The sequence below is a fragment of the Cervus elaphus genome, chromosome 20, assembly GCF_910594005.1.
Source record: "Cervus elaphus chromosome 20, mCerEla1.1, whole genome shotgun sequence".
NCBI lineage: Eukaryota > Metazoa > Chordata > Mammalia > Artiodactyla > Cervidae > Cervus > Cervus elaphus.
In genome coordinates, this window is record NC_057834.1 from 111674767 (window position 1) to 111688394 (window position 13628).

Below are 13628 nucleotides of genomic sequence, written 5' to 3' on the forward strand. Positions count from 1 at the left end.
TTTGATGGCCTAACTTTGATTTTATTTTCTATTAGTTGAAGAACATTTTCTGTGGGTTTTAAATTCTAGATTGATATGTTTTGTGTCAGAATATCACAGATATCATTTCAGTGTCTTCTGGCTTTGAGTATTGCTTTTGAAAGTTGACTGATGGTCTGACTATTGTTTGTTTTTAAGAAGTCGTCTTTTCATGGCTATGTTTTAAGATCTATTTCTTTTAGATATTTGGCAGTTTGACTCTCACTGCAGTTAACTGAGATACTCTTTTTGTATATTTTGCCTCAGATGCATTGAATTCCAAAACTAAGGATGTATATCTTGTATCAATTCTGGAAAATTCTCAGCCATTACCTTTTAAAATACTGCCTTTCCCCCAATAGTCTCTTCTTCTAGAACTGTGGCTACATGTTTGACCTTCTCATTCTGTCCTTATGTCCCTTAACCTCTTTCATGTATTTTGTCTGTTTGTTTTCCTGTGCAGTGTTTGAGATGACATTTTTCAGATCTGTGGTCCAGTTTGACTCTACTTGTTTCTAATTATCTCATATTCTTGACTCATATTTTCAGTCTCCTCCTTGTTTAATGCTTAACTTATATGCTATGTCTGATATCTAAAAACTGATCTGATTCTGCCAACTTTTACTCACTTTGTTTTGTTTATGTGTGTGTAGAAAAAAATATTTATACTTGTTTCTTTATTTTTCTATGAACTTAAGTTTCTTGGAATTGAGGAACATTTTTTGAGGCCTGAGTTGCAAGTTCTTTCCTCCAAAAAGGATTTACTTCTTCTGGGTGCCTGGGAATACTATGATTTGGGACCACTTTAGAATATTCAGCTTAAGGTTTTTCAGACCATAAAGTCAATTTGAATTAGAACAGCAAAGCCATGTGAGGGCAATTAGATGTTTATAAATTCCTGGAGAATTTTTTTCTCCTCACCATCCAGTAGCAGAGTCAAGGTAGGCAGTCTTCCTTGTTTCCATTCCACAGGTAAGTCTATTTCAGTTCACCTTAAGCTCAGGCTGTAGCGCTTTGGGTTCTTGCTTTATATGGCAACCTCTTCTTAGTCTCTGAGCCCCGTGTTGGCATGTGTCCTGCTTCTGAGCCACCATAAGGCTATGAAAATGGAAGCTAGAGATCGCCTCAGTTCCTTAGATGCCTGCAGTATGAAAGCTGGCCTCACGGTTTCTTTACTTCACAGGATTTCTACTTTCTCTCTCTCTCTTTTTTTTTTTTTTTTTGGTTACACTTCTGAGGACCTTTTGCCAACTCAGTTCTATGTTTTAAAAGATTTTTTTTTTTAATTTTTTTTTTTAAGCTGTGGTGGATCTTTGTTGCTGTGAGCAGGCTTTCTCTAGTTGTAGCGAGTGGGGACTACTGTCCAGCTGCAGTGTGGTGACTTCTCCTGTGGCGTAGAGGTTCTAGGCGTGCAGGCTTCAGCAGTTGGACACGGGAGCTCGGTAGTTGCAGCTCTCCAGGCTCTAGAGCACTGGCTCAGTAGCTGTGGTGCATGGGCTTAGTTGCTCCGCAGCATGTGGTATCTTCCTAGACCAGGGATTGAACCGGAGTCCAGGGATTGAACCGGAGTCCCTTGCATTGCAAGGGAGGTTCTTAACTACTGGACCACCAGGGAAGCCCTTAAGTGTTTTATGTAGTTGTTTTCAGTTGGAGAGATGTTTGGGGCAACTAGACCGAAGTTTCCATTAGGTCTTCAAGGCATTCCGTTCCTCCTCCTTTTGCCACCAGTTCCCCGACACTGCTGTCATTAAGGTACTGTGCTTCTAGATCCAGAGGAACTACCTCTTGACCCAGTCAGCATCAGTGGTCACAGTTTCTTCTTCCTTGAAACTTCCTTCCTACAGTCTTTTGCTCTCTGCCTGCCCCCTCAGCTACCTCTCCTTTCTTGACTCATCCAGAGCCACCTTCTCTTCGTTCACCATACTCTCTGTAAGAAATAGCTTCCATTCTTACAGATCTAAATGTCATCTTTGTGCTGATGGCCCTCCGCTTTATATCTCTGTGGCCCAGACCTCTTTCCTGAGCACAGCAGACTTGAAGAGCCAGCTGCCTCCACTTGGTTACCACAGAGACATCTCAGACTGTGCCTGAAGCAGAACTTCATTATGTTTCCCCAGCCTTCATTCTCTACCCTTCAATAAATGGCATTGCCATCTACCTAGATGCCCAAGCTGAAAACATAGGAATCAGCCGTGATTCATATTCATATCCAAACCATAAACAGGCCCTTTGATTTAATCTCACATAGATCTTCAGTTGATGTCTCTCTGTTTCTTCTGCCACCATCCCATCCAAACACCATCATGTCCTGCCTAATTACTACACTAGTCTTCCCTCTTTTATCTCTGCTTTTCACTTGTTAGTTGTTTTCTTTCCATTCTCCACATAATTGTAAGAGTCCCCTTAAAACATAAAATGTATCATTTTCTTGCTTGAAACACCTCTGTTGCTTTCCTTCTAATCAGAGTCTACAAATTTCTGCATGATCCAGCTTTTCTTCTCTCTACAGTTTCATCTGTGCCATTCTCCCCTGCTCACCACCTCCCACTTGGGAGAGTTGCCTCTCCGATTTTCAGATGAAGGTAGGCTTTTCTGCCTTCCCCAAACAGGACCTTTTCCATTTTAGCCTCTGCCTGGACTGTTCTTTGAATGGCTAAATCTGTCTCATCCTTTAAGTTCTAGATAAAGACCACCTTTTCAAAGAGATTTTTTATGACCACCACTCTGAACAGAGTGGGCTCTTATTTCTCATTTGAGGACCTTTTGTGGAAATGCACAACCTGAATGAATTATGTGTTGGTTTACTTGTCTTTATTGCCCCTGCTGGAATATGAATTACATGAAAGCAGGTACCACATCTCTTCTTCATCACTGTTCTGTATCCAGCCACTGGGACATTATGCAGCTTCTAGAACAGTGAATGCTTGAGAGAGGAAACAAAGTCAAAGAAAAGGAGGAAAAAAGAAGTGCTTACTCTAGGACACTAATTAATGGTACAGCTGGGACTAAATCTTTAATCTCTTGATTCTTGATTTGCTACTCTGAGTTAATAATTATTTATCCTGTACCTCAGGAAAGTTAAACAACTGATCTCACCTACCCAAAATGCATAAATGCTTTGTATTGTAGCAATCCCATCAAAATACAGACTGACTTCTAAAATTTTCAGTAATGTCAAAGATTCACATTAAGAAACATTTGGGAAAACCTTTTGAAATATTTTTTAAATGTTAAATTTTTTTCCAACTTTCTGTTTTAGGATAAAAGAAATATGAGAGTTAGTCCATTTCAATTTCTGTTTTCTTTTCTCATAGGAGCCTCATGGATGGGTTGTGGATTTGGTAAATAAGGTATACAGCTTTTGTTAATATGGGCATGTTTTTCATTTTCTAATGAACTTTCCTAGAGTTTTAGGTAGATGACAGCTACAGAGAATAATCAGATATGTTTTATCCTTTCTTCCTCTTTTTTATATGGGCTGTTTAAACAGATAAACATCAGCCTTAGGACTTAGTACATCTCCTGTAGTGTATCACAGGAGCATTAGAATTATCTTTGTGGTGACTCTGAAGATCAGGGTTATAAGCATATTGATAAAGTAGAATGTGAGCTGTAGTTGCTTGCTAAATTATTAAAGTATAGTATTTTAAAATTAACGTATACCTTTTTTCTTCTCAGTTTGGAGAATTAGGTGGATTTGCAGCAATCCAAGCCAAGCTCCATTCAGAAGATATAGAACTTGGGGTAAGTTAAACCACTGTATGTACAGTGTGGAAGTTCACTTTATTGAGTTTGCTGTGTAACCCCCGGGACATTGTCTGGACACATTAAATTAAATGTTAAAACTCAAGTTAATCTTTATAGGAGTAGCTCCCATGGTTCTGATAACCACAGAAATGTTTGCTCTTTCTTAATCATAATAACCAAATTTCAGTGTAGAGCGTTTGGTTGTGCTGTTTTGGGTTTTTTTTCCCACCACATTCATTTCTCTTTGTGATGTTTTTCTCTTAAACTCCTTACTTGTAGTGGTTATATGAAATTATCTTGCTGTTTAGGGATAATTGCTGTGTGTGGCAAGTATATGTGTACATAGCAATCTTACACCTCAGTTAAGTCACAACTTATTTATAGTACCAGAAGCAAATAAAATATTTTAAGATTGTTCAGTCAGCTTTTTGGTATTACAGAGATTCATAGGTAATAAAGGGCTATAACCGGAGCTTAGAATCACCCCTCAGGTGCAGTACCAGTATGTTTTCATGTCAACTTCATTTTCTCAGAAAGTTTAACCTTATGGTAAGGGGAATAACTTCATCTTTAATTTTTCACAGACTGCTGACTTGTTTGTAACTGAAAGCACTTCATTCTGTTCTCTGATCATTCAATTAGAAACTATTATGTACTTGCCATGTAGAAGACACTGTGCCAGCTACAGCAAATTGACCAGAGTAGAAAATGTTGTAAAATAATATGTCTGAGTGATACAAATTGTGCTTAGAGTAATACCCGTTATTTCTGTGGACCATGGCTTATCAGCTAACCCTATTGGTCCACCTTTGCATGAGAGTAGTAACAACAGTCAAGGAGAGAGACTGGTGCTCTGCTTGGTAATAGACTATTGCTTGCTGCCCACTGCTTACTCTTGAAGATCAGAGATCAGCCAGATCATGAATACTTCTAGTGACACTGGTCAGAGGCCTCTTCTCCCTCCCTGAGCCTTGATAGATTCTTAGGTTGTCATTTTGATCCCCATTAAACGGATCAAGTATGTTAGAGAGGACTTTATTGACCTGGAAGATAATAGGTAGTGACTGAAAAAGCAAGACAAAACAAAACCTATTCAGATAGAGGGATTTATCCAGCTTGCTTATTTCTCAAGAACTGGCTATGTAGGTCACTGGGCAGTAATAGAAATAGACTTCATTTTTTTTAAAGGTTAAATGAAACACTCACTGATTTCCTGCAAAGTTTATTTAAAAAAACAAGCAGAAGCCCAAAGTTTCTCCCCTACTTGGAGAAAACTGGCTAATGGTGAATATATAGAAATCTAGGCTTGTCCTCATTGTTATCAGATGTCTTGAGGCTAAAGATTTCTCTAAGATTTTTCCCTTCCTTTTTCATTTCTGCTGATGGTGTCTTTTTGTGTCAGTTTTTCCCTAATGGCTTAAAATTTTTCTGATTTGCTTGAGGGATGTTTTCGTTCCCATCTCAAAGTTTATAAAAGCACTCATTTCATTTTATACTCAAAACAATTTCATTTTTTAATCTTAGTTCTTGAGTTCATTTAGAATTTATTTATGTATGTCACATAAGATAGAAATCCAGTTTTATTTTCTTCCAAAAGGGTAGCTAATTGTTATAAGATCTTCTGAAGAACATTCCTTTTTTTTTCCACAAGGTTTTTTTTTCACTATTTTGATTTGTTGTCTTTATCAAATGTCTGAGTCTGTGTATACGTGAATTGTTCCTGGACTTCTGTCATTCACTCATTTGGTCACTTTGCCATTTTGATAACTGTTTCTCTGTTATTTTCATTATTGGTAGTGCCAGTTTTGCTCAGCATCTTCCTTTTATCAAATTTTCTTGATCATTCTCATGTTTTCATTCTTCCGAATATGGGCAACATGTCAGGATCTCCTGCAGAAAGTGCCACCAAGATCATGTGTGGAATTATGTTCTGTTCGTAGGTGTGGAGAATTGACATGTTTATAGTACTAGTCCTTTCCCTTCAAGAACATGATCTTTCCTCATTTATTTGGACCATTTATGTATTTCTGTAAAGTTTTATAGATTTCTTAATGAAAGTCTTAAATGTTTTCTTTGTTAAAGGCACATTTTATTCCTTCCCCAGCTATTCTCTTGATTTTTCAAATAAAAATTTTTATTATTCTACAGTGTGAACTTTAGAATCATCCCATCCAAGCCTTGAAAGAAGTTTTATTGGCATAGTATGATTTAAGTTACATTGAATTTCTACAATAATTTAAGTGAATTGACATCTTTATCAGCTTTTCCTGCCCAAGAGTATAAAATGTTCTCTGACATATAGAAAAGGATTTGTTTAATGTTGAAAGGAAGTAACTCGCTCACATTTATTTCTCACATTTGCTGGTTTTTTTCAGGCCGTCTCAGCACTCGTGCAACCCCTAGGGGTGTGTGCAGAGTACCTCAATCCCTCAGTGGTGCAGGTAAGACAAACCATTTTACACTTGCTTCAAACATGATCTCAGGCATACAAGCAGTAAACATTATCTTTTTATCAGGTTGTTCAGAATTTTGTCTATCAGAATAACTGCTTTTTTTTTTTTTTCTGATTAGCTATCCTTGTAGTGAAAGTTTTATCAGAAGATAAATAAAAGTGATTAATAAGTTTTCGGTAATGTCTAAACATTTAAGGTTACTTATCTTTTCAGTTTATCATTTTATCAAATATAATTACAGGTTATAGCTCCTCCCCCCCCACACTTTCTTCGCTATAAAATAGGTGGCATATATCCCTCCCCCCTTCACAGGATTCTTTAAGGATTCAGCATTACATTAAACAGTGTTGAGTGGCCGGCTGGGCTCCCTCCAGCCAAGTCACTGAGAACCTGAGTGACAGTTTGACAGCACACCTTGTCTGCATGTCAGCAGGTCATAGGATAGTCAGAGCTGTGAGTGTTGAGCTTTCTGAGGCTTAGGGCCCATTGCACTTTCTGGTTGCCTTTCCATTTCAGTTAACAAGTATTACTGAATTAAATGTCATGTTGAAATACCTCCATGTATTGTTTTCTTTATAAAAATATGTCTGTGAAACTTAGCTGTCACAGAGGTTTTTTAAAAAATCACCATAAATGGTTTTGAAAGCTTCGTGTCCTTTGGGAGCAAATAGTATGCACTGTTCCTCATTTCTAATGTCTAGTGTACATAGGGCCATTTTAACAAGGGAGATGGGTTTTTGTCTTTGTTTTTTTTAGTAGGTTCTGGAAATTTCTGTTATTTCTAAGTTTTAAGTGCCTTGTTTAGATTTCAGAGTAATTCTGCAAAATTTTTTAAATGAAGCAGAGTGACTAAGTTTTAAGTGCCTTGTTTAGATTTCAGAGTAATTCTGCAAAATTTTTTAAATGAAGCAGAGTGACTACTTCTTCATTCTGATATTAAGGTCTTTAGAGACATCTAGTGTTCTCTCACTTATAAGCATATGAATATAATCATTTGTTTTGTAGTGAAACACTGAAACATAAAGTGGCAAAATTATTTGACTTAATAATTTAATAATGTATATTAGCAATTTAATAATTGGCTTTTTAATAATCAGAGCCAGGATTGAATTTTTAAATGCGTACTCTTTACCCATGCATTGCTCCATGGAAAGAGATTTAGTGCAAATATTCCAAATGCTAATTAATACTAAGTTCTTTAGAATTCCAGGTTTTATATATAAGCACAATGTTCTTTTAAAAAAAGTTTATGAATTTCCAACCAAAGTATGTTTAACTTCCTGCAGTAGCAACTGAAACAACAACATATCCAACCTTAAATTCACTTAGCAATAAATTCGTGCTGTAGTTATGTACATTAATACTTGTCTCTAATACTCGCTCCTTTAGAAGACTAAAGTGACCCCTGGGGCTTGGCTTCCTTATCTGTAAAGTAGTAGCAGTACCCATACCTGTCTCACAGAGTTGCAGTGAAAGCTAAGTAAGGCTGCCACATGCTTGACGAGAGCAGTGTGACTTGCCTCTTACCCTGACAGCCCTTAGTTTTCACTATACAGTTGGCATAAGTGTAAATAAGGGAATTCTATGTGGATGATTGCATGATGGCATTTTAATTCATTGCTGATGTGTTCTTGCTTTGACAGCCAAATATTTTCTAGTCACCAGAGAAGTTTAAAAATTATTTTACTTAAAGACAAGTGATCATTTAGACCTTGTTAATTTTTCACTACTTCTCATATATTACTTAGAGTTAGTTATCTGGCTATGCTACCATTCAGGAACAGTATGTTGTATGAGTCTTATCTGTAGGCCTCATTTACATATCAGCTAACAAAAGTAAGTGCATAAAGCATCATATTTTTGTGGTCTGTGCTTCTATTTATTTTTTTTTAATCAAATGCAAAATACTTTATTCCAAATGATACATACTCGTGTTTAATACTTTCAGTCAGTCTGTGTGAGTTTGGTTGTCTTTGGCTGCTCTTCAAAGGACCCAGAAAGTAAAAAGGAACTGCACCCATATAATAGAAAGAAGCTAAGGCACAGAATCAGTTAAAAGGGTTTACTTAGGATGGTATTAGTGAGTTAGTGGTAGTCTGATACTAGAATTCAGATCTTTGCATTGCACCTTCTCCTTTGTGAAATGTGAATGAAGAAGTTCTCCTCTCTAGTTTAGGGACAGATTCAAGGGTCCTTATTAACTTTAGCACTTTTTTCCTACAGCCCATGCTAGACCCAGTCATCCTTAATACAATCCAGGATGTGCGGAGTGTGGAGGAAAAGGACCTCAAAGACAAGGTAATGCATCTCCAGTCAAGTGATTGCAGCGCATGTTGCTCCACAGAAGCAGAACCAGGACTTGGGGCAAAGTTCACACATCATTGCTCTTTGGATTCTGGTCACATACAGCTCACATTAAATTAATTTTACGTTTCCTGACCCAAAAAATGTTATTTTCTGAAGTACCGAGTGGCTGGTGTTACCTCAGTCAATAAAATGAATGTAGGGTTCTTGGTAAGTGACACCGTTAAGAATTTAACTAACATACTGGTTTTGATAGTAGTACAATTGGTATAACATTGAAGAAGCTTTAAAACAATTTGGTACTAAAAGCTATCCAGAGTTGTTCTAACATGATTCATTTTGTCTACCTTGACTTTCTCTCAGACCCCTTCTCTTTTCTTTGCTCCCTCATGCACTGATTTTTGATTAAAAGCAGAATGTAGTTCATCAACCATGTGAAGTATCAGATACCACTAGACCGTGGTTATTGCATATGTCCTTTATTCCTGTGTGTGTAAGAATTGGCATCAAAATGTTTTATTGGTTCCTTTTTGTCTTCTCTGTGTATGTGTGTGTGTGTGTTTTGTTTTTAAATGAAAGAGATTGGTTAGCATCCCTGAGCTCTTGTCTGCCATCAAGTTACTTTGCATGCGCTTCCAACCAGATCTGGTGACCGTCGTGGACGACCTTCGCCTAGACATCCTGCTGCGCATGCTGAAATCACCACATTTCAGTGCCAAAATGAACTCCCTCAAAGAAGTAAGTTTTGCACTTGTTTCTAGAAGACTTAAAGTATAGATACTCTTAAAGTCTTCTAAAACTTGTTATTAAAGTAAAAATGTTGGGAAATAAAGAATAATAATTTCTTGTAATCCCACAAAAAGAGATAACAGTGATTATATATAAAATGGTCTATGTTTACAATTGTCTGTTAATAAAGTAATACTTTCATGTATATTATGTTCATAATTCATCCTATAAAGTACTTATTCAGTGTTTTAGTGAGATTTTTCTGGAACATAATTCCTTGGAATATGAAGTTCAAGGTTTACTTTTTACCCCAAGGGTATAATTCCTTTTATTATATTTCAGACTTACTTAAACCAAATCTTTTAACTGGGGTTCAGGCAAAATTTTGTTTTGTTTACAACCGGAGTGGTCTAAGCAAAATGATGGAAATAAGATCTTGCAGCTTTCTAAACTTTCCATGAGCATAGTTGGTTTTGGTGAGTGATAGGTGGAGTTCATTATTGGAGTTCACAATAGAGTTCAGCCATGATTCCAATTATTTTCCTTCAGTTTTGTATTAATTAGGATTCTTAGCTACAGGGATCAAAAATCAAGTGACTCTTGATTCATGAGTGAATCACTTGATCATTTGAGTGATTCTTAAATAATTTTAAATTAAAAGAAGAATTTAATAAAAGAAGGCTGGGCTATCTCATAAAAATAGCCAAACCTTGTAAGGTGAGAGACAGATGTGGGCAACAGGACCAACTAGAATCCAAGACCAAACCACTGCCAGGACTCTGTCCAGGTGTTATCTCTGCTTTTCTTTGTTCTCTTTCTCCATACAGAGTGGCATCTTCATAAGGTAGACTTGGCCATGGGTAGCTCTCATGACCAGGGAACGGCTGATGCTTTCTCTCTGGTCCCAAGTATAGAATTTGGAGACATGCTCTGATTGAAGTTTGCGTCAGATGTACATCCCTGAGCCAGTCATCAGTGGCCCAGGGAATGTGAGCTCTGTGTTGTTTTTAAAGACATTAAAAATAGGTAGTCTATTAATTTCTAATAACTGACCTTTGATACAGTTAGGCTAATTATCACACTACATTGTAATACTGTAAAAGTCACAAGATATATGTGAAGATTTTGATTATGAATATTTGCATTAGATTAAATCACAATAATCCTGTCTTTTTAGGTAACCAAACTCATAGAAGATAGCACTTTATCCAAATCTGTGAAGAATGCTATAGATACAGACAGATTGTTAGATTGGCTAGTTGAAAACTCAGTTCTGTCAATTGCATTGGAAGGTAAGTTAACTTGCTTTAAAAAATTACCTAACTCATAAATAATATACTTTTGTGTTAAAAATGCATGAAATTGTTACTTTGACTATATTAGCCTTTTTTTCCTATTGTCATCTTTATTTTGTACTAGCCTTTAAATAATCCTACAGCAAGTTACTGTTGCTTTGAATTAATAGAGTCACGTTTAGAAAGTCAGCGTTCATTATATCTGTCTGCCTCTCTGGTGTTTCTTCTCTTAGGCAACATAGACCAAGCACAATACTGTGATCGTATAAAGGGAATTATTGAACTCTTGGGCAGTAAATTGTCATTAGATGAGCTCACTAAAATTTGGAAGATACAGGTAAGTTGATCAGAATTCCTTTTGCCCTTTTCTAACATTTTTTATCAGAGAGGGAGAAGGATGGTGACTTACTGTCCATGGATAAATAAGTATTAATTGAACTCAGAATATCTATGAGCAAATTTTAAAATGAGGTACATAATACTCTCAACTGAAGCCCTCAAGATCATTTATAAAATGTGAAAGATTAGTATGTATTTCTTGTAAACTTAATCAGTATAAATTGTTTTTAAGCCAGTTGAAAATATTTTGTTCTCCTCTTAAAATGAATATGTCAGATTGAGAACTTGATTCTCATCTTTTTTTCTTTTTAGAGATTTAATGCTTCAAGGAATTAAAATAAGGCCAACTGAATACCACTAATAATGGTTGCTTCGTGTAGTCTTACCAGTTTTATCATGCAAGTGTATGCTGATAGTCTAGAATCAATTTATCTTAGTTACTGTTTTACTTTTGCTTCTGTATATCTCTGGGGAAAGACTTGTGTTTTTCCAGGTTCTAAGACTTAACTTTTTCCCCATTGTGTTCTTTTCTAGTCAGGACAATCATCTACTGTGATTGAGAACATTCATACTATTATTGCTGCAGCAGCTGTCAAGTTTAATTCAGATCAGCTTAATCATTTGTTTGTTCTTATTCAGAAGGTATGTGCTCAAATATGCTTTTAAATTTTTCTAAAATGAGGTCTCCTTCCTCTACATTAGCAATATTTAACCTTACTCTTCTTAAACTTTTTTAGCTTAAGTTTAAAGCTTTTGCATATTTTGCCAGTGTGATCAAAACAGACTGGGGAGCAATTCCTGTGTCTTGTCTTTTTCATTCTACAGAGCTGGGAGACTGAGAGTGATAGAGTGAGACAGAAGCTATTGAGTCTTATCGGACGAATAGGCCGGGAAGCTCGCTTTGAGACCACTTCTGGAAAGGCAGGAGAATCAAATTTTTCTAGCTATCAGTGCTTAAAGTGGCTTTATTTGCATATGGGCTGGCTCATCACATGTGGTGTACCGTAGGTGTTGGATGTGCTCTGGGAACTGGCTCATCTCCCCACGCTGCCCAGTAGCCTTATTCAGCAAGCTCTGGAGGAGCATCTGACAATCCTTAGTGATGCGTATGCAGTGAAAGAAGCAATCAAGAGGAGCTACATAATTAAATGCATAGAAGATATTAAAAGGGTTGGTTTTACCTTTGGTCTAGTTTTGTTGTCAGAGTAATAGTATTGTCTGAGTAATTAGAACCAAATAATTTTCCTCCCCTATTGTTTAAGCTAAATGTCCTGCATGGAAGCTCATTAATCTTAGAGTCCAAAATTGGGAAATTATAGGTACTGCTTTTACCAAGTCACTTACGTTTCTCTTAAAATTTTCAGCCTGGAGAATGGTCAGGTCTGGATAAAAACAAGAAGGATGGATTCAAGGTAAGAATTTGCAGATGAGGTATAAGTAAAAGGTATACTAATTTAATAATTCTTTTTAATAAATTATAATTTTAAGATAATAGTAAATTATTATAGTGTTTTTTTTCAAGTAGTATTCAGATACAGACTGCTGTTTGAATATTTTCTTATGACCTGTGCTTTATTATTTAAAGCTTGGGGAATTATTGACTCACAAAGGAAAAAAAATCCAGGGTCCCATTCAAAGAGTAGTTTTACTATATTATTTTCATAAGATTATAAGACCTTCAACTTAGTTTCTCTGTTTAAAATTAAATCCAAAATATGCACAAGTTTAATAAATATCATGCCTATTTTTCTCCCATAAGAGAGAAATGGAGGAATCCCTAAGAGTCAGAAGAGAGAAAGAAGGGGAGAAGGAGGTTCATTCATTTCTGGCACGTAGTTGTTTTTTGGATGCTTGGTTCAGAGGTGGTCCTAAAGTACTTCCTTAGAAAAGTGATTATTCAGTGAGACCTGCTGCTGGGAGTGGATTTTAGAAGGTAGAACTGCGTAGGGACGAGTGCTATGGAAGCCCCTCCCCTCCAAGGGCTTTGACCTCCAGGTGGCTGAAGACTTCACATCTGTCCTTGGTAAAGGGGGGTTTCAGAATGGGCAGCAATGGCTGTAGCTCTCTTGTCGCTGCAGTCCTTAAACATCAAGGCTCTCCTTGGAGAGGGCTGACCTCAGTGGTCAGTCCCCGGAGCCTACCTCCGTGGTTTCAGCAGCCCCTGATTAGAGCACATCCTCCTCCACGCAGGCCCTCAGGTTGCTCAGATGAAACATGAAGCCTCACAGCAAGAGGGGTTTCATTCCACTGTTGACTTAAGAAAAGGGTTTAGTAAATAGCTAACTGCTTAACAGTTTCTTGGTTTTCCCCATAAGTATTTGTTTAAAGGATCTTGAATACTGCTAATTTACACCGGTAAATTCAGAGACTCTTCTTAAGCGCCCTTGGTGAATCAGAGGCTTTTACTCTCCTAAATTATGCTTGGTCATAAAGTTTAGTTTGGGGCATTTGAGAACTTTGTGGGTTATATTTCTGACATTGAAATTTGATCAAGTGAATTTTCTACATTAAAATTGTTCATAAACTGCAGCTGGTACCTCTCAGGTCATGATTAAATTATTCCTTTAATTCAGCAACATTGCTCTCTTTCTACTCAGATACAATGTGAATTTTTCCAATTTTCTCAGCTCAGCGATTCAAATAATTTAGCACCCTCTGTCTTTATAATTGAAACTCATCTAGAGCTATTTAAGAAGTTTAAATCTTTTGATACTAATAGTAAGAAAAAAAGGTATCTGTAGAA

At 36.7% G+C, this 13628-nt stretch overlaps 1 protein-coding gene across 3 annotated transcripts in view; it reads left to right on the top strand.

Annotated features, from left to right (window-relative positions):
• USP24 (ubiquitin specific peptidase 24) overlaps positions 1–13628 on the top strand; it is a 136385-nt gene that overhangs the window by 38818 nt on the left and 83939 nt on the right. For all 3 annotated transcript variants that reach the window (XM_043875796.1, XM_043875798.1, XM_043875797.1), the window contains exons 6-16: positions 3333–3368; positions 3697–3762; positions 6141–6206; positions 8442–8516; positions 9102–9260; positions 10429–10543; positions 10780–10883; positions 11420–11527; positions 11711–11806; positions 11894–12055; positions 12250–12297. In XM_043875796.1, the coding sequence (XP_043731731.1) occupies positions 3333–3368; positions 3697–3762; positions 6141–6206; positions 8442–8516; positions 9102–9260; positions 10429–10543; positions 10780–10883; positions 11420–11527; positions 11711–11806; positions 11894–12055; positions 12250–12297 (1035 nt within the window). The remainder of the gene's footprint in view (positions 1–3332; positions 3369–3696; positions 3763–6140; positions 6207–8441; positions 8517–9101; positions 9261–10428; positions 10544–10779; positions 10884–11419; positions 11528–11710; positions 11807–11893; positions 12056–12249; positions 12298–13628) is intronic.